Consider the following 21,537-nt stretch of genomic DNA (forward strand, 5'->3'; position numbering starts at 1 on the left):
TCAAAAAATATTTCTTGAAAACTTGCCTACCAGCTGATATCAAATACTGAAGACAGATTATTTGTCATGTATTTAAAATTGAGAATGGAAAAGGGGAATTTGTCAAAAAGACAACAATCCAACCAAAATCAGATAACAACCGAAGGCCATCAATGGGTCTTCAAAACAGCGAGAAAATCCTGCACCCGAAAGTCTGGCTTCAACTGGCCCCCAAATAAAAATGTGTACTAGTTCAGTAAAAATGAATGTCATACTAAACTCCAAAACATATAAGTGGACTAGAATTAAAATCATGCAAGACTAATAAAGAACCTGACAAAAAAATGGTAGGTTTTTTAAATCTTAACAAATCAGGTTAAAAATTTACTTTATCCTGTTAGGTTCTTTTGCTAAAAAAAAAGGAATATAAATCACTTGTGAAAAGAGAACATGATGAAAATTGATTTTGAAAGCACAAATATGTTGTAAATTCTTTAAAATATGAAGTAGATTTTAAGTAATGTTGTTGCTATACATGGAAATATAATTTTTTTCAAAAAGAAAGAAAAAATCCATTTGATGGTGCATAACATGTAGGATATAAAAACAAGTAACACAATTTGACTAGACTCTTTACTATTGCATACATACAATCACTATCATCTCTCTTGAATACAACATTTACAATAATATATGGAATTCCAGCCATGTCATGGGAATTTAGTCAATAAAATTCCTTTTACAAATGTATCCAAGGGAGATAATTTACATATATATATTTACATTCTCTCCCTTAAATTCTCTGGTCCAAATGGATCAGTTTTCAATGTACCTCGTCAATTTGCAAGTATAATTTACTACTGTTTCTTTCTGATTGTTGGGACTTAAAGCAATTTTATTATTATATTTATAAAACCATACATAATATCTAGCAAATACTGATTATGAATAATATTTCAACATTCATGAATTTTTAGATGGGACATACCAAGATGAGAGGATTGCTAGAGCTAGACTTGACTTGGGATAACGATTTATAAAATGTATAGGTTATGCCATAACACATAATTAACAGCACTGGTGATAATATATTTTTGCTTAATTTTATTCTGCTTATTCACATAATTAATATCTCTTTGAAGTCAGTTCCATTGAAGCTATTGTGTTTAGAGACATCTTTATTTCAAAATTCTCTGTATTTCTCTAGGATAAGGATGAACCTACCATAAGAATGAAAGCTGATTACATTAAGAGTAATGCTTTTTAGCACCCTAAGAAAGTGTCCCCTCCATTTAAACAAGTTGTAAATACAGGAATTAAAGCTAAAAATTATACGGCATGAATATTATTCATTTTAAGTTTCAATAGCATCATGTGAATGCAGCTATTTCCCTGAATTGGCAATAGTTAATCTTGTATTTGGGTCTAACGTTCAAAGATCCCATAAATGAACGCAAGCAAAAACTATGAAATTTACAGTATTACTCATATAGTGCTCTTCAACTTTTAAATTATTATAAACAAACACAAATCATATAAGTTTTTTAACAAAAACTCCTCACATTTTGCCAAGGGAGGAATGTAGTCTATCAACATATTTTTCATAATATCACAATAATCCTCTAGATATATGTCATATATTCTCTGACATCACATTAAGATCTATTGAATTGTTTTACAAACTATATAATGGAATGTTTTAACTAAGCTTTAGCCGACACAAGCTGTGTAGAGTCTTTAGGTTTATCACTAGCTTCTAACTGTCTGCCAAGGTATTCCCTGAAAAAAATATTGAAAACAATTATTTTGATGTTGATAATGAAGGTTCAAGTAAACCTACTGGTGTATCTGTGTTTTGCTTATTGGTATAGTATGTTGTGTCGTTTATTTTCTCTTATTTTTGAGTGTGAATTCACATTACTATAACACGTGTCACAGTACTTATCTATCCCAAATTCATGTATTTGGTTTTGATGTTATATTTGTTATTCTCATAGGATTTTGTCTAATGCTTACTCCGTTTCTGTGTGTGTTACATTTTAATGTTGTGTCGTTGTTCTCCTCTTATATTTAATGCGTTTCCCTCAGTTTTAGTTTGTTACCATTTTGTTTTTTGTCCATGGATTTATGAGTTTTGAAAAGCAGTTTACTACTGTTGCCTTTATTTTTCATTGAATATTCATCTATTGATTCAATTATTGTTTTTTAGTTTGTAATAAATTTAACACCGTATTTCAGTCAAATTGCAAACACAAAAGATATGCTACATTAAAAAAATAAAGAAAACTTCTTTCACTTTGTTTTTCAAAATACATAATTTTATTAACATTTTGATCTAAATCTAACTGAACTTTTTGTGCCAGTTTCTAACATTTTTAATTGCAGTCTCAACATTTTTAAAAAAAATGGGGTTCGAGAGTTGTCTCATTGGCAATCATACCACATCTTTTTTTCATATAATTTAATAATTGATAATTTTGCAGCAATTTTTTAGGCACTTATAAATCAAGAATTTTATATTTCCAGAATGTATGTACATTATTCTTTTTATCGATGTTAAGTTTGAATATTTGGCACAAGAGAATTTTTGTTAAAAAAATATGTGAAACATAATGACAATGATTGTACAATTTTTATGCTTATAAACCTTTAAATCCCTCACAAGGGTATATAAAATAGAATGAATGGAACAAATACAACTATTATTTAATGTACCAGTTACTTCCCATAGGTTTTTAATCAGATTCCAAGGATCTGAATTCGATAGACAACAAGATACATAAAAAACAATGAAAAAGTAGAAATTACAAATTTGTCTCCCTTTGTACAAAGTGAGGAATAAGACAGTTGTTGTCTTTTTTTTTATTTTGTCTTTTGGTTGATATAGTCTGTCATATCACCAATGTTATTTCAACTGATCGGGCGGAGCTTGTGTTTTAATTTGCACAAGGACAGTCTATTTGAAGATGTGTGTGATAAGGACGATTGCCGTTATAATTATTACTGATTTCTAATCACCTATCAGTGTCACCAAAGGAATTTAATAAATAATGACTGGACACTTCATTAATGAGTTTATCCTAAAACACCTATCTATAGATGGACTGGTTTATTATGAGCGAACCGGTTAAACTCCGCCCAGTCAAGTAAAATAAATCGAGTAATACCTATTGGTTTTGTCAGTTTTTATGACCTTTTCCTTTATGAATTCACCTTGAAGTTTGGTATTTTTGCAATTATATTTTTGTCTGCCATCATCAACTCTCAACTCTTTCTTACAACCTAACAATTAAATACCTGGGTGTAAAATTAAATCCAAATTGTAGTCAAACAAAAAGTGACTGCCTTGCAGACTAACCAATCATTCTAAACACAGTACAAATACATATTTTCATGTTTCAGAACAAATATCAATTAACTTCATGATAATGAAGGTTGAAAAATATGTAACAAAAGTTAAAGAGGGAGCCAGACGGAAGATTGGACTAGGTGATTGATAAATGCCACCCACTGTGTAAGTGGGGTATAGGAATATACATACCAGTTGTGTACCATCAGTTTCTGTACAGCTATCAAAGCCTCAAATCTGACATTGGGATCTTCATGTGATAGGTACTGCATCACTAACTGTTTACCTCCTAACTGCTCTATTACACTGTAAAAAAATAAATCAGAATTTCAATAATATGATATCAGCAAATATCCCACCTTCTATGGATTTCAAAGAATTCTATTTGTTTTGTGGTGTCACATGCTAACTCATTAAGAATCGCAACTGATATATCTTAAGTTCGTAATTTTAACATTTTAGGTCATAAAAAGAATAGGTTTGTTTGCCTAAACCCTACCTACCTAGAAAAAAGCTGCCTACTCAAATTCTTTTATTGTCCTGATTTGAAGAAAAAAGAAAACACCTACCAACCTACCCACTGTCTCAACCTTTGGATAGGGTTTGGGCAAACCAAAATATTTTTAATTGTGGCCTTATTCATTTATGGATAAAACTAAGAATTTTGTTATTTCTACAATTTCAGAAAATGTTTAGAAATGTAACAATACAATATTACAAAACCCTGGAGATCAAATGCTAGCATGAAACATATTTGCTTGCAAACAAATGTACAGTAGTTGTCGTTTGTTTATATGATTCATTAGTGTTTCCTCGTTTATCGTTTATCGTTTTTTTATTTAGATTAGACCGTTGGTTTTCCTGTTTGAATGGTTTTACACTAGTCATTTTGGGGCCCTTTATAGCTTGTTGTTCGGTGTGAGCCAAGGCTCCATGTTAAAGGCCGTACTGTGACCTATAATGGTTTACTTTTTTAAAATTGTTATTTGGATGGAGAGTTGTCTCATTGGCACTCACACCACATCTTCCTATATCTATTAACTTAGATTTCTATTGTTGACTTTGGGCTGTTTCCTGCCTTCAGGTTTGCTTGTTGTAGTTTTTTTACACATTCCTCATTTCCATTCTCAATTTTATTTATTAGTATGAACTAAGCAGTTGCATTTTCTGTACCAACTACTATTTAAGAAAACTTACTTTTTGCCTCTAGGATAATGTCGTACATATTCTCCAAGATCATGTGCTGCGACTGACAAAATTAAAGGATCTTTACTTGTTTCTAATAACTTCACTAAAATTCTGAAAATAAAGAATTACATCATATCAATTCTGCAACACTGCAAAAAAAAATACACCATATTTTTAATTCAAAGAAGTTCGTAAAGCATTTCCTCCAAATATGAATAATTCTCATATATGGGTATACATTTACAATTAATTCTCCATAGGCCGTAATGGTAACGTTTTCCTCCGTTGCTCAGTCCATATCGTTTACTTGAACATGTATGATGGCTCATATCGAAGCTGATACATTTATACATGTCTGGTTAAATTTTCGGGGTGGCAAGTGAGATTACTTTTTTCGCAAATTGCTGGACCCCGGAAGATGGTGAAAAATGTCACTCTCCTCATGAAATAATCCCAAAATTCTGATCATAAAATTCAATAAAAAAATTGTCCTTTCTAATAATTTATTTCAGGTCAAATCTACATCTTTCTTTTCTCATCACATCAGCTCTATAAAACAGTTCTTATTGTTCATTTATGTCCATTTTTAAAATCACAGCATCCACAATTGTATGGCGGACTAATATTTTTTTTTAATTACGTCATCTGAGTTCCTCATCTCAAGGTCTATTAGGGATCCTGACCCATATTGAAATCAATACTTCTGATTTTTCCAAATATTTTTATGTGATCTTCATCGGTATAACATTCTGAATAAATCTGTGTATTTTTGTCCATTTCTGAAAAAAAATAAAGTGTTTTAGCACTATAAGGCAATGACACTTTCGTCGCTATATTCATTTATTTTGAATACAATGTGTATGTATAATTAATTTCTTCCAGAATACATTCACTAGTCAAAACAAGGACAAAACTTCTGATTATAACCTTTAATTACAATACACAGACCCTGTTAAAGCATTCTATAAAATTTTCTTGTGTCTTAAAGTGCATTTTGGCAGAGAAATTATGCAAAAATGAAGATTTTATAAAAAAAACCAACACCAAAATAATTATTCTTACTAGTGGAAATCTGGTATTTAAAACTGTGGAAAGCACTCTAAACTACTGGGAAAGTCATCCTTATCATATAATTAGAGTGCAATATAGTGCAAATTTTCAAAACTTGTCCTTTCACATAATTCTATTTGAGAAAAAATGTTTTTAACATGTATTTCAGTGAAAACCTTTTATCAGTGAGAAATCCACATGAGGTTTTAAAGGAAACATTGTGACATCACATGTATTATGGCGTCATTAAATAACGACAGATCAAAATAGTGCTAAATATAGTTTGCGGTGTTACGTGAGAAACAGTTGCCGCAAGATTTAACTCGAAATATTGAGTCGAAACGATCTGTAACTAAGCCTTTCCATTCAATATCAAGACCATAGCAACAGTTTTCATATTTGCATATTTTTAACATACCGACTGTAATTTCAATTGCATAAATACCATAAATAAACAATTTAGAGCTTGCCTAACAAAACAAAATGCTTACCAGTTATTCAGGACTTTTTAAAACCTCTAGTTTGCCATCTCAGGTTAAAAAGTAATGATATGTCTGGAACTGAAATAAGACAAAAAAAAAATTACTCAGGCTGTGTTATCATTTGATTTAAATACATAAGTATTATTGAGAGAGAAAAATCTATTTCTTGAAAGTTTAATTACAAAGAAAGACAAATGCTTCTCCCTTGTGGCTTAGTAACCTTCATTTAAACCTTTTATATTAGAAGCAATGGGTAGTAGCTAACTAGCTTAATAGTTGAATCGGTGCAGAAATATTGTTTTCAAAAAGGTTTGACCCTCCCCCTTTTTCACTGAGAAATGACAATATCTTTTGTTTTGCTCAAGTGCATTAAAAATAATAATTCATGATTTTCTTAAAACATGTACATGTGTTTTCTGTTTTTTTGCATATATCTACTGACCAGGGGTCAAATCATTGGATAAAAGCACATGCGATGATGTATCTCACTTTACTCGTATGAAGTGTGTTATCTCCCATGATTATCAGGTATTCCTGTAGACCGAAGTGATAATTACATAACAAAGACTATATTGTGTCATGTTTACTTACAATTTAATAATATTTAAAAGTTATTTCTTGCCTTTTTCAATATAGTAAACAAATTCCTTTCGGATATCTCGGAAGTAAACAAAGTTATGATTGTGCCTAAAAAAAGTGTTCAGCCCCGTGCCAGTAATGCATTTTAAAAGCGAAAATTTCATTGAGTTTTTGCTGATCTTTATCAATAATATTTATCTTAAACCATTTATAATAACTAGGTATAAATAAAAAACTACTAACCATCATTTTCGGTGGTGTACAAGGTGAAATCATCCATAAATCAGCCTGAAAACTTCTGGAATTAAGCTTCTAATTTGGGTATACATTTACAATTAATTCTCCATAGGCCGTAATGGTAACGTTTTCCTCCGTTGCTCAGTCCATATCGTTTACTTGAACATGTATGATGGCTCATATCGAAGCTGATACATTTATACATGTCTGGTTAAATTTTCGGGGTGGCAAGTGAGATTACTTTTTTCGCAAATTGCTGGACCCCGGAAGATGGTGAAAAATGTCACTCTCCTCATGAAATAATCCCAAAATTCTGATCATAAAATTCAATAAAAAAATTGTCCTTTCTAATAATTTATTTCAGGTCAAATCTACATCTTTCTTTTCTCATCACATCAGCTCTATAAAACAGTTCTTATTGTTCATTTATGTCCATTTTTAAAATCACAGCATCCACAATTGTATGGCGGACTAATATTTTTTTTTAATTACGTCATCTGAGTTCCTCATCTCAAGGTCTATTAGGGATCCTGACCCATATTGAAATCAATACTTCTGATTTTTCCAAATATTTTTATGTGATCTTCATCGGTATAACATTCTGAATAAATCTGTGTATTTTTGTCCATTTCTGAAAAAAAATAAAGTGTTTTAGCACTATAAGGCAATGACACTTTCGTCGCTATATTCATTTATTTTGAATACAATGTGTATGTATAATTAATTTCTTCCAGAATACATTCACTAGTCAAAACAAGGACAAAACTTCTGATTATAACCTTTAATTACAATACACAGACCCTGTTAAAGCATTCTATAAAATTTTCTTGTGTCTTAAAGTGCATTTTGGCAGAGAAATTATGCAAAAATGAAGATTTTATAAAAAAAACCAACACCAAAATAATTATTCTTACTAGTGGAAATCTGGTATTTAAAACTGTGGAAAGCACTCTAAACTACTGGGAAAGTCATCCTTATCATATAATTAGAGTGCAATATAGTGCAAATTTTCAAAACTTGTCCTTTCACATAATTCTATTTGAGAAAAAATGTTTTTAACATGTATTTCAGTGAAAACCTTTTATCAGTGAGAAATCCACATGAGGTTTTAAAGGAAACATTGTGACATCACATGTATTATGGCGTCATTAAATAACGACAGATCAAAATAGTGCTAAATATAGTTTGCGGTGTTACGTGAGAAACAGTTGCCGCAAGATTTAACTCGAAATATTGAGTCGAAACGATCTGTAACTAAGCCTTTCCATTCAATATCAAGACCATAGCAACAGTTTTCATATTTGCATATTTTTAACATACCGACTGTAATTTCAATTGCATAAATACCATAAATAAACAATTTAGAGCTTGCCTAACAAAACAAAATGCTTACCAGTTATTCAGGACTTTTTAAAACCTCTAGTTTGCCATCTCAGGTTAAAAAGTAATGATATGTCTGGAACTGAAATAAGACAAAAAAAAAATTACTCAGGCTGTGTTATCATTTGATTTAAATACATAAGTATTATTGAGAGAGAAAAATCTATTTCTTGAAAGTTTAATTACAAAGAAAGACAAATGCTTCTCCCTTGTGGCTTAGTAACCTTCATTTAAACCTTTTATATTAGAAGCAATGGGTAGTAGCTAACTAGCTTAATAGTTGAATCGGTGCAGAAATATTGTTTTCAAAAAGGTTTGACCCTCCCCCTTTTTCACTGAGAAATGACAATATCTTTTGTTTTGCTCAAGTGCATTAAAAATAATAATTCATGATTTTCTTAAAACATGTACATGTGTTTTCTGTTTTTTTGCATATATCTACTGACCAGGGGTCAAATCATTGGATAAAAGCACATGCGATGATGTATCTCACTTTACTCGTATGAAGTGTGTTATCTCCCATGATTATCAGGTATTCCTGTAGACCGAAGTGATAATTACATAACAAAGACTATATTGTGTCATGTTTACTTACAATTTAATAATATTTAAAAGTTATTTCTTGCCTTTTTCAATATAGTAAACAAATTCCTTTCGGATATCTCGGAAGTAAACAAAGTTATGATTGTGCCTAAAAAAAGTGTTCAGCCCCGTGCCAGTAATGCATTTTAAAAGCGAAAATTTCATTGAGTTTTTGCTGATCTTTATCAATAATATTTATCTTAAACCATTTATAATAACTAGGTATAAATAAAAAACTACTAACCATCATTTTCGGTGGTGTACAAGGTGAAATCATCCATAAATCAGCCTGAAAACTTCTGGAATTAAGCTTCTAATTTGGGTATACATTTACAATTAATTCTCCATAGGCCGTAATGGTAACGTTTTCCTCCGTTGCTCAGTCCATATCGTTTACTTGAACATGTATGATGGCTCATATCGAAGCTGATACATTTATACATGTCTGGTTAAATTTTCGGGGTGGCAAGTGAGATTACTTTTTTCGCAAATTGCTGGACCCCGGAAGATGGTGAAAAATGTCACTCTCCTCATGAAATAATCCCAAAATTCTGATCATAAAATTCAATAAAAAAATTGTCCTTTCTAATAATTTATTTCAGGTCAAATCTACATCTTTCTTTTCTCATCACATCAGCTCTATAAAACAGTTCTTATTGTTCATTTATGTCCATTTTTAAAATCACAGCATCCACAATTGTATGGCGGACTAATATTTTTTTTTAATTACGTCATCTGAGTTCCTCATCTCAAGGTCTATTAGGGATCCTGACCCATATTGAAATCAATACTTCTGATTTTTCCAAATATTTTTATGTGATCTTCATCGGTATAACATTCTGAATAAATCTGTGTATTTTTGTCCATTTCTGAAAAAAAATAAAGTGTTTTAGCACTATAAGGCAATGACACTTTCGTCGCTATATTCATTTATTTTGAATACAATGTGTATGTATAATTAATTTCTTCCAGAATACATTCACTAGTCAAAACAAGGACAAAACTTCTGATTATAACCTTTAATTACAATACACAGACCCTGTTAAAGCATTCTATAAAATTTTCTTGTGTCTTAAAGTGCATTTTGGCAGAGAAATTATGCAAAAATGAAGATTTTATAAAAAAAACCAACACCAAAATAATTATTCTTACTAGTGGAAATCTGGTATTTAAAACTGTGGAAAGCACTCTAAACTACTGGGAAAGTCATCCTTATCATATAATTAGAGTGCAATATAGTGCAAATTTTCAAAACTTGTCCTTTCACATAATTCTATTTGAGAAAAAATGTTTTTAACATGTATTTCAGTGAAAACCTTTTATCAGTGAGAAATCCACATGAGGTTTTAAAGGAAACATTGTGACATCACATGTATTATGGCGTCATTAAATAACGACAGATCAAAATAGTGCTAAATATAGTTTGCGGTGTTACGTGAGAAACAGTTGCCGCAAGATTTAACTCGAAATATTGAGTCGAAACGATCTGTAACTAAGCCTTTCCATTCAATATCAAGACCATAGCAACAGTTTTCATATTTGCATATTTTTAACATACCGACTGTAATTTCAATTGCATAAATACCATAAATAAACAATTTAGAGCTTGCCTAACAAAACAAAATGCTTACCAGTTATTCAGGACTTTTTAAAACCTCTAGTTTGCCATCTCAGGTTAAAAAGTAATGATATGTCTGGAACTGAAATAAGACAAAAAAAAAATTACTCAGGCTGTGTTATCATTTGATTTAAATACATAAGTATTATTGAGAGAGAAAAATCTATTTCTTGAAAGTTTAATTACAAAGAAAGACAAATGCTTCTCCCTTGTGGCTTAGTAACCTTCATTTAAACCTTTTATATTAGAAGCAATGGGTAGTAGCTAACTAGCTTAATAGTTGAATCGGTGCAGAAATATTGTTTTCAAAAAGGTTTGACCCTCCCCCTTTTTCACTGAGAAATGACAATATCTTTTGTTTTGCTCAAGTGCATTAAAAATAATAATTCATGATTTTCTTAAAACATGTACATGTGTTTTCTGTTTTTTTGCATATATCTACTGACCAGGGGTCAAATCATTGGATAAAAGCACATGCGATGATGTATCTCACTTTACTCGTATGAAGTGTGTTATCTCCCATGATTATCAGGTATTCCTGTAGACCGAAGTGATAATTACATAACAAAGACTATATTGTGTCATGTTTACTTACAATTTAATAATATTTAAAAGTTATTTCTTGCCTTTTTCAATATAGTAAACAAATTCCTTTCGGATATCTCGGAAGTAAACAAAGTTATGATTGTGCCTAAAAAAAGTGTTCAGCCCCGTGCCAGTAATGCATTTTAAAAGCGAAAATTTCATTGAGTTTTTGCTGATCTTTATCAATAATATTTATCTTAAACCATTTATAATAACTAGGTATAAATAAAAAACTACTAACCATCATTTTCGGTGGTGTACAAGGTGAAATCATCCATAAATCAGCCTGAAAACTTCTGGAATTAAGCTTCTAATTTGGGTATACATTTACAATTAATTCTCCATAGGCCGTAATGGTAACGTTTTCCTCCGTTGCTCAGTCCATATCGTTTACTTGAACATGTATGATGGCTCATATCGAAGCTGATACATTTATACATGTCTGGTTAAATTTTCGGGGTGGCAAGTGAGATTACTTTTTTCGCAAATTGCTGGACCCCGGAAGATGGTGAAAAATGTCACTCTCCTCATGAAATAATCCCAAAATTCTGATCATAAAATTCAATAAAAAAATTGTCCTTTCTAATAATTTATTTCAGGTCAAATCTACATCTTTCTTTTCTCATCACATCAGCTCTATAAAACAGTTCTTATTGTTCATTTATGTCCATTTTTAAAATCACAGCATCCACAATTGTATGGCGGACTAATATTTTTTTTTAATTACGTCATCTGAGTTCCTCATCTCAAGGTCTATTAGGGATCCTGACCCATATACAGATTCCTTTAGGTCCTTCAAGTTGACAATCGCAAAATTTTTAAGCATTTGTTTCCAATATTCATGGTCACAATATGATGAATGTAACAACAGAAACATTTGTCATGCCAACTTAATGTCAAAACTTACATTTTTTACAATGAAATAGAACAGAAAAGTAAACGTAACAGTGTCAAGAAGTGTTATAGACTGTTGTCTGCTCTATGGTTGGGTTGTTGTTGCTTTGACACATTCCCCATTTCCTTTCTCAATTTTATATTTTGTCTTTCCGTTATTTATGTTGTTTGGTTGCTGTCTCATTGATGTATACCCCCACATCTACTTTTATTATTGTCAAACACTGTACAGTTAATACTAACTTTAATAATTCATAATTTTTCTCGTTCAGTCTGATACAGTTTTCCCTCCAGAATCTATCAGATTTATGTACAGGGCTCCATTCCAATCTACCAGACTTCACCTCAGTTGTGTATTCATCAAAGGAACTGAAATAATTGGAAGGAAAATATTCTATTAATATGTCTAATACATATAATTTGATATAATTGAATTTATAGACAGTAATTGAGAATGTACTTAGGTGAGGTTAGGTGAAAATTAATAAATCAAGAATTTAAAATTGATACTAATAATTTGTACAGCATTCTTGAAGGATAAAAATAAGCTAAAAATATTGATAGGTCATGGAACTCCTTTTAGAGATATTTGAGATTTTAAATATGGTGGGAAAAGGCTGACACAGACTTTTACCTTATGTTTGCATTGGTATCATTTGGGTCCCAAAACAAAAGAAAGAAAATTAAGAAATCTTCTAAAATTTTAGTAAATGACCTTTCATGAGCTATTTAGTCTTATATGAAAAAATAAATGGGTGTTATGGGGCAAAATATTTTACCTTGTTTTGTATGGAAAAACACCAAGGAATCCGAAAATTTGACATGAATTCCAAAACCTCACCTAAGTACATCCTTAAGCAGAATCTATTTTTGTAGGAAAGATGTGGTAAGCTGACTATAAAGTATGTGTTTTGCTCCTGGTTTAAGGTGACTTATAGTTGCTCAAATCCATGTTATTTGGTGGATAGTTTTTTTCATTGGCAAGTATACCACAGTCCTTAGTCTTAAGATGTTCTAACACTTGACAATTTTTTTTGATAATTCTATGTCACTCTTTGAAAATAGTAATTCTATAGCATCCACCATGTCTTCATCAATCCTGTTTTCACAAGAGTTATTTCCGTTGCATTATATCCTAAATGGATGACTGCACAATGTCTTGGTCAACCCTGTTCTATAAGGAGTTCCTTCCCTTACCTGAGATCCTGAATAGAAGACTGTAGTTTTTCTGAGAGGAATTCTATATCATCCACAATGTCTTGATCAACCCTGTTCTAACAGGAGTTCCTTCCCTTACCTGAGATCCTGAATAGAAGACTGTAGTTTTTCTGAGAGGAATTCTATATCATCTACAATGTCTTGATCATCAAACTTTCTTGAATCCAGTAATTCTAATTGTTTTATAACTTTACATTGGACCATTGATAGGGCATGGTCCGTCACAACCTCTTTCTCTTCTGGCTTCTCTAGTAAATTCTAAAATTGAATAATTTGAACTGTGAACTATAAATCTTTGGTAACCAGTAAGTAAATATTTGAAGGCATATAACAGTAAAGCATGCTCACATGAAGGTTGAATCTTAATGTCAGAAAGTCTTGATTTTTAGTTCCTGAGAAAAATTTGACAAAAAAATGATGGGACAGATTGACGGAAAACATGTGCTAAATGAAGAACAGTATTCTTTTAGTGTGGGTTTATAATTTTAGTTTTTTAAAAATAAAAATGTATGTCTCCCACATTTCCTTCTGACTACAATACAAAAACCCATCTGCACAAAACAGAGTAATTTTTGACCAGTTTTATTTCACTTCAATTACCACAAAGCAAATTGACAAAGTTTTTATCAATTGAGCAATTCCCATATTAAGCAATGGCAAAGTCTTTAATTTTTTAACATCAGTAAAATAAATAAAACATTTTCCAAATATATCTATTGATACTTTTGTTAGACAAAGTTATTGATGTCTTATTAATTTTTTTTAAAAGGGAGATAATCATTATTGAATATAATAATAAGATTACCATACTCTTTTAAGTACTTGAATAATGATTAAGACTTACTCTATAAGTAGCTAGAATGATCCTGGAAACTTTCTCCTTCACTGTTTCACTTAATATATCTGCTAATGTTGGAATCACTTGAAATCTGTAAAATATTGAGCTTTTATTAAAAAGATTGATAATTGCACAAAAAAATCCACTTTATTAAAAAGATGATACAGTTTTAGGGGAGATAACTGTTCACATGATAATACACATTTAATGTTCCTTTGTTACAAAATGTTTTGTTTATGGTGACATCTGAATCATTTAATGAGCGACATAACAAATTTTATATTGGTTTTTTTTTTCTGAAGCCCAGTACAAATATATTTATATTTTGTTTGACAGTTTGGCAATGCATTAACTGTTAGCTATTGTATAAATATGCATATCATTTAAATTCTTGTTTTGTATGTTGATATCAGAGGCGGATTTAGGGGGGGGGGGCAAGGGGCCGGGGCCCCCCTTATGAGAAAAAAATTTTGTTGATTATATAGGGAATCACTGAAGCGTGACGGGATCCCCCTCCCCCTTTAGACAGCCAGTGAACCCCCACTTATGAAATTTTCTATCCGCCACTGGATATGAAATGTAATTCAAATTTCTGTAGCATTAGAGGTGATCTTAAAGAAAAAATGTCTAATCAAATTTCTAGTATCTGGGATACTTGCTGAAACTGCCTTTAAATTTGTGTATATGGTCATCCTTTATGGTTCAATAAAGAAACATTTTCCTATTGCTGTGCCATATTTTGAAATGCTAGTAACATGTGTACAAACAACAGTAACTAAAATAAATTTCCACAAGCACTCATTTTTTTTTTATTAAAACCTGTAAAACTTTATTTCTTTTAGCAAGGTGTACTTACTTATTCATTTTCTCTGCCAAGAAAGGGTTAAAGGTCAGACACCATAAACAGAATATAAGCTGGTACTGTATTTGAAAGCCTGCTTTAGATCCCACCAAAACCATCACAATTCTGTAAATATAAATATAACAATGCTTTAGATCCCACCAAAAACATCACAATTCTGTAATTTAAATAAAAACAATAGTTTTAAATTCTTGGTCGATCCTGGGCTTAAAGAACTGTCTATAAAATAATATTTTCAAAACAGATGACAAAAAGTGTTTAATAAAAAAAAATCCAGTATGGTATCAATATTATTTGATTGTTTGAAAGGAAAGAGATTAATCCTTCTTTTTATGTTTACATAATTTGCCTTCACTTATTCACCCCTTATTTTATTGATTTTGAATTCACAATAGTGTCCTAGATCAAATTTATTCGTTTAGTGTATGTTCACTTGTGTTTATGTCTTTTGATTGAGTTAAGCCATTTCAATTGATATTTTATAGTGTGTCTTTCTATGTTGTGATGTTACACTATTGTTTTGGGTAAGGGTGAAGTAACCTATAAAGACCTTTAAACCTGCTGCATTTGTTTGCATCTATCTTATTAGTCAGGAACCTGATATTCAGTAGTTTTCGTTTGTTGATGTGGCTCATTAGTGTTTCTCGTTTTTAGTTTTTTGTATACATTAGACCATTGGTTTTCCTATTTGAATAGGTATACACTACTCAATAGTCATTTTTGGAGCCCTTTGTGGCTTACTGTTCAGTGTGAGCCAAGGCTCTGTGTTGAAGACCGTACTTTGATCTATTATGTTTTTTTTCTTACAAATTTTGACTTGAATGGAGTCTCATTGGCACTCTTACCATATCTTCTTATATCTATTTATATAGGTCAATATTTGTTGAGTTGTTGTTTCCATGTTAAATAGGATTGAAGAATAACACCATTTCTACTATTAATCCAAATAGATATAGGAAGATGTGGTGTGAGTGCCAATGAGACAACTCTCCATACAAATAACAATTTAAAAAGTAAACCATTATAGGTTAAAGTACGGCCTTCAACACGGAGCCTTAGCTCACACCGAACAACAAGCTATAAAGGGCCCCAAAATTACTAGTGTAAAACCATTCAAACGGGAAAACCAACGGTCTAATCTATATAAACAAAACGAGAAACGAGAAACACGTATATATTACATAAACAAACAACAACTACTGTACATCAGATTCCTGACTTAGGACAGGTGCAAACATTTGCAGCGGGATTAAATTAATCCTTCAGTATCTCTTCTATTTATAAATAAGCATTTACACATTTTTTTAAGAATCATAAGGTGAACTTCAAATCCTATTTCAAAGTAAAACTAAAACCACTTTCATACTCTATATAGATATTTCAATAATCTGAAAAATTACGTTAATATGCCGTCCACGTCAACAAAGACCTGTCTATATTTATCTATATGTAACATCATTTATAACTTACGTTGATATGCCGTCCATGTCAACAAAGACCTGTCTATATTTATCTATATGTAACATCATCTATAACTTACGTTGATATGCTGTCCATGTCAACTAAAACCTGTCTATATTTATCTATACGTAACATCATCTATAACTTACGTTGATATGCCGTCCACGTCAACGAAGACCTGTCTATATTTATCTATATGTAACATCATTTATAACTTACGTTGATATGCTGTCCAAGTCAACTAAGACCTGTTTATATTTATCTATACGTAACATCATCTATAACTTACGTTGATATGCCGTCCACGTCAACAAAGACCTGTCTATATTTATCTATACGTAACATCGTCTATAACTTACGTTGATATACCGTCAACATCAACAAAGACCTGTCTATATTTATCTATACGTAACATCATCTGTAAACATCTTGCTGCTGTCTGCATGTACTCATTTCCCTAAAAAGTATAATAACAAAACACATTAAACATATGAAGTCATACATCCCATTTATGAGTAAATTTATAAAGGCCCTGTATTAAGCATACTTAAATACAGTACTCCTTTTAAAATTAACATATACCTTTACAATGTATAAATTAGGTGTGGTGGAATCACTTTTCTGGATTAACCTTCCTCAGGAAATCTTGACCACGATTTAAAAAAAAAAAAAAAAAGGTATATTTTAAAAAAATACTTGGGCAGAAAGGTTTTTTCTCATACAAAATTAATTCTTAATTGACTTGTAGAGCAGTGGTGTACTATGTTATTGGTCACAAACAGGAGCAATCATCAGCTTTAAAGTAAATTTTGGAACAAAATCAAACAATAGTGATGTGGCTCTTTTTAACTTTTTTAAATTCGAGCATCACTGATGAGTCTTTTGAAGACAAAACATGCGTTTGGCATAAAAACAAAATGTAATCCTGGTATCTATGATGAGTTTATTTACTGTATAAAATATCCTGGGTTTAAATTCTCACTTTATGTTACAAAATTATTCTGAGGTGTTATTGACTGTGTCGTGTGACAAATTCCATAACTTTAATGGAATCAATTTTATTATAGGCTAATGAGAAGAATGATATTATTCTAGATATATGTCAAAGCCATGACACCAGGACTTTTCGTCATAACACTTTCAAGCATGATTTTGTACTCAGACTCTCGAATCAACCAATCAAAATACTTGATTTAGTGCTTCAAGCACAAATTTTGTACTTTAAGTACTTAGTAAAGCTTTATGACTGATTTTTACTCATGAACCAAAGTGTTATAGTTTATATTCACTGTATTTTTCTTCTATCACTACTTACTGGAAGTCTGAGTTGATCTTTAAGCCAGTTCAAATAAAATTTGAGATCTTCTAATCCCATCAGCTCTTTTCCCCAGCATGCTATCTTGGCTATTATTCTGCTAGTCTGTAAAAGATATAATAGTATGATAAAAAAGTCATTCAATCTTTATTCAGACATCTAAATTCAACCAAATCTTGTAATTTAGTATTCTCTTTCTCATATTTCCCTGATTTGATTATCATTTCATTTTTCATATCCTATTATTAAATTTTCGACTTCTTCTTATATCACAACCACACCCCTCCCCCCCCAAAAAAATATGCACAAGTAAATTTCAGTGATACAGAACAGATAAACACAAAATAACTTTCAAAGCAACTCCATGACATGGGAGACAACTTTCGAAATAATGAAAATATGGAATATTTTTTGAAAGAAAGGAGGATTTACTGTGCTATAACACTGGTATCAAATGAATAACATGTAATATGACAAATTATCAAGTCTGTTAAATAAACTGTCAACTGACATGTCATTATTTTCAATAAGTCTACTAAATCTCAGAATATATCATTAAATCAGTGAATGAATATTCAATGACCCAGAGTTATTTTCCTTGATCAATTTCACATATTTTTAATGTTTTTCTTGTTTCTCAAATTTTTTGGTGTGGAAAATTTCAATTCAAGAATATATAATCGTTTAATGAGTTTTTTTCACCAACTGATTTGTTGACAAAACTGTATAATTCCTTATTGTGAAATTTAAAACACACAACCAGTTCTTAACCTTATACAGCAGTCTTTGGGCCCATAGCTAGCAAATAAGTGTTTACGTCAGTACTTTTCAATGGAAACTTTATTTATTTAAACATTTGATAGATCTTACCTGATTTACAATAAATCTGTCATCCCTATTTAGAAGGTGTAGAAATGGAACCCAGACAGATTCTTTGTTCTTCCTGGAATATTCTTTAAATATTTCTACCCTGCCTTTATCATCCTGAAAAATAAAAATATTTGAAATATGGTATTTAACATGAAATTGTGCAATGTTTTCATTGAATTACAATTAAAATTAAGATTAGTTATTCATTATTTGAATAATTAGCCCATTTACACTGATTCAACACATGTAGAACAACTGACAAAAATTAAACTCTCCATTACACATAGCAACTGTGCATTATACATTCCTCAATAAAGATAAAACAAATAATAATTAAAAAAATCTTATCTCAATCAGAAATGATTTTGAAAAAGTCAGGTAAAAATTAATTGGTTTATTTTATTGACCCTTGATTGGTGGCAATCAATTTAATAACATGATTAACAACAGTTTTGATGCATCATAATATTTTATCTCATTTTCTTTTTTACGACCAATAAATAAATTTCTTTTTCACACAAAATTTATTTGGTATTAAAATTTGACATAATTTTCATATTAGTCCACCAATCTACCGTTGGGCTTTAAAATAAAATACATGAAAGATAAAAGTAAACCAACACCTATCTACGGTAGGTGTATCAATTAACACCTATCTATGGTAGTTGTATGGTAGGATATCTGAAGTGTATACCTAACAGTTTATTGCAGTTGTCTATCCCATAGTTGGTTCTGACAACACACCTAGGTGTATGGTAGGATAGTTGAAGTGTATACCTAACAGTTTATTGCAGTTGTCTATCCCATAGTTGGTTCTGACAACACACCTAGGTGTATGGTAGGATAGTTGAAGTGTATACCTAACAGTTTATTGCAGTTGTCTATCCCATAGTTGGTTCTGACAACACACCTAGGTGTATGGTAGGATAGTTGAAGTGTATACCTAACAGTTTATTGCAGTTGTCTATCCCATAGTTGGTTCTGACAACACACCTAGGTGTATGGTAGGATAGTTGAAGTGTATACCTAACAGTTTATTGCAGTTGTCTATCCCATAGTTGGTTCTGACAACACACCTAGGTGTATGGTAGGATAGTTGAAGTGTATACCTAACAGTTTATTGCAGTTGTCTATCCCATAGTTGGTTCTGACAACACACCTAGGTGTATGGTAGGATAGTTGAAGTGTATACCTAACAGTTTATTGCAGTTGTCTATCCCATAGTTGGTTCTGACAACACACCTAGGTGTATGGTAGGATAGTTGAAGTGTATACCTAACAGTTTATTGCAGTTGTCTATCCCATAGTTGGTTCTGACAACACACCTAGGTGTATGGTAGGATAGTTGAAGTGTATACCTAACAGTTTATTGCAGTTGTCTATCCCATAGTTGGTTCTGACAACACACCTAGGTGTATGGTAGGATAGTTGAAGTGTATACCTAACAGTTTATTGCAGTTGTCTATCCCATAGTTGGTTCTGACAACACACCTAGGTGTATGGTAGGATAGTTGAAGTGTATACCTAACAGTTTATTGCAGTTGTCTATCCCATAGTTGGTTCTGACAACACACCTAGGTGTATGGTAGGATAGTTGAAGTGTATACCTAACAGTTTATTGCAGTTGTCTATCCCATAGTTGGTTCTGACAACACAACTGTGGAGAAACTAGTCGACACAATAAAAGATACAGCAACTTAGTGATAGCTTTAGCGTTGTTTTCTTTGAACCTTTCATGTAAACCAAATATACATTTTATACGTTCATGTTGTCAAAATGGGATAATTTTCCTTATTTCTGTTTTTTTAATTTGTTTTTATTAGTCAAAATGATAAAAGGCTTTCCCTTTCAATCTTCACACTCTCTGTCTTTTGTGTTCTTAAGGATGTACTTAGGTGAGGTTTTGGAATCCGTGTCAAATATTCGGACTCCTTGGTGTTTTTTCATACAAAACAAGGTAAAATATTTTGCCCCATAACACCCATTTATTTTTTCATATAAGACTAAAAAGCTCATGAAAGGTCATTTACCAAAATTTTAGAAGATTCTTAATTTTCTTTCTTTTGTTTTGGAACCCAAATAATACCAATGCAATCATGGGGTAAAAGTCCGAGTCAGCTTTTTCCCGCCATATTTTAAATCTCAAATATCTCAAAAAGGAGGTCCATGAACTATCAATATTTTTAGCTTATTTTTATCCTTTAAGAATGCTCTACCAGCTTATAGTATCAATTTTAAATTCTTGATTTATTAATTTTCACTTAACCTCACCTAAGTACATCCTTAATAAAAGATTTTTGAATTACTAATGCCAGAAACCAAACAATAGCCTTTATATCTAAAATCAATAGTATAGTTACTTGAGAGTATAGTTTTAGACCTACTAAAAGTCATACCTGAAGAACATCATCTAACATGGTCAATATATATTGTTAAGTCTGGTCTTCGGCTATTCTGTTAACCTTACCTGAAGAACATCATCTAACATGGTCAATATATACTGTAAAGTTTGGTCTTTGGCTATTCTGTTCATTAGACTAAACATCGTCTTGGCAAACTGAAACAAACAGTAAGTAAAATGTAAAAATATTAAATTACTGGATAATAAAGATAGAATGACAAACAGTAGGCTATTAATAATACACACAGAATAGGAACAACACAACAGTAATTTTAAAACAAGGGATTTAAGGTGGTACCTAACACTTTAACAAAAATTAATTTGGCTCGTTTAATTTTCTTAAAATTTTGACAAAGTATTTACTTTGACCCTTTGACAAAAATATAAAAATTTCAAAAAATTTGAACCAACAATTTTATCAGAAAAATTACACTGGTTATATAGCAGTTTGACAAACACTTATTTTGATCATTGAGAAGCATAATTTTTCCTTATGAACACAACGTCATTAAAACGTTCTGCTGATTTTACAGAGTTATCTCCCTGAAGTGTTAGGTACCACCTTAAGAAGCTTTTTTGTCAATTTTCAAATTTATGTTCATGAATATGTACCCCTCCTATCAAACCCTTCAGAGATAGGTCAATTCAG

General features: G+C 31.1%; 1 protein-coding gene and 1 long non-coding RNA gene across 9 annotated transcripts in view; both read right to left on the minus strand.

Annotated features, from left to right (window-relative positions):
* Window positions 1-598: 598 nt before the first annotated feature.
* Window positions 599-21,537, minus strand: part of LOC143055414 (V-type proton ATPase subunit H-like) — a 41,949-nt gene continuing 21,010 nt past the window's right edge. For 3 of the 5 annotated variants that reach the window (XM_076228554.1, XM_076228555.1, XM_076228551.1), the window contains 11 exons: window positions 20,955-21,044; window positions 18,488-18,601; window positions 17,618-17,722; window positions 16,662-16,759; window positions 14,836-14,946; window positions 13,986-14,070; window positions 13,221-13,399; window positions 12,167-12,292; window positions 4,526-4,627; window positions 3,521-3,634; window positions 599-1,758 (listed from right to left, as the gene is read on the minus strand). In XM_076228554.1, the coding sequence (XP_076084669.1) occupies window positions 1,683-1,758; window positions 3,521-3,634; window positions 4,526-4,627; window positions 12,167-12,292; window positions 13,221-13,399; window positions 13,986-14,070; window positions 14,836-14,946; window positions 16,662-16,759; window positions 17,618-17,722; window positions 18,488-18,601; window positions 20,955-21,044 (1,200 nt within the window). In that variant the 3' untranslated portion in view covers window positions 599-1,682. Of the gene's footprint in view, window positions 1,759-3,520; window positions 3,635-4,525; window positions 4,628-12,166; window positions 12,293-13,220; window positions 13,400-13,985; window positions 14,071-14,835; window positions 14,947-16,451; window positions 16,481-16,591; window positions 16,621-16,661; window positions 16,760-17,617; window positions 17,723-18,487; window positions 18,602-20,954; window positions 21,045-21,537 lie in introns of all 5 variants that reach the window. The other 2 variants (XM_076228553.1, XM_076228552.1) reach the window with 2 other exon arrangements.
* LOC143055413 (uncharacterized) lies at window positions 4,746-11,772 on the minus strand. Of its 4 annotated transcripts, none has more exons than XR_012972023.1 (5): window positions 11,271-11,772; window positions 10,458-10,526; window positions 8,258-9,695; window positions 6,058-7,495; window positions 4,746-5,295 (listed from the first exon to the last, which is right to left on the minus strand). It is a non-coding gene; the product is annotated as an uncharacterized LOC143055413 (long non-coding RNA). The 4 variants fall into 4 exon arrangements; XR_012972022.1 differs by having other exon boundaries at window positions 8,258-8,326; window positions 9,071-9,695; window positions 10,458-11,772; XR_012972024.1 differs by having other exon boundaries at window positions 6,058-6,126; window positions 6,871-7,495; window positions 10,458-11,772.

This window comes from Mytilus galloprovincialis, chromosome 12 (genome assembly GCF_965363235.1).
Source record: "Mytilus galloprovincialis chromosome 12, xbMytGall1.hap1.1, whole genome shotgun sequence".
Taxonomy (NCBI): domain Eukaryota; kingdom Metazoa; phylum Mollusca; class Bivalvia; order Mytilida; family Mytilidae; genus Mytilus; species Mytilus galloprovincialis.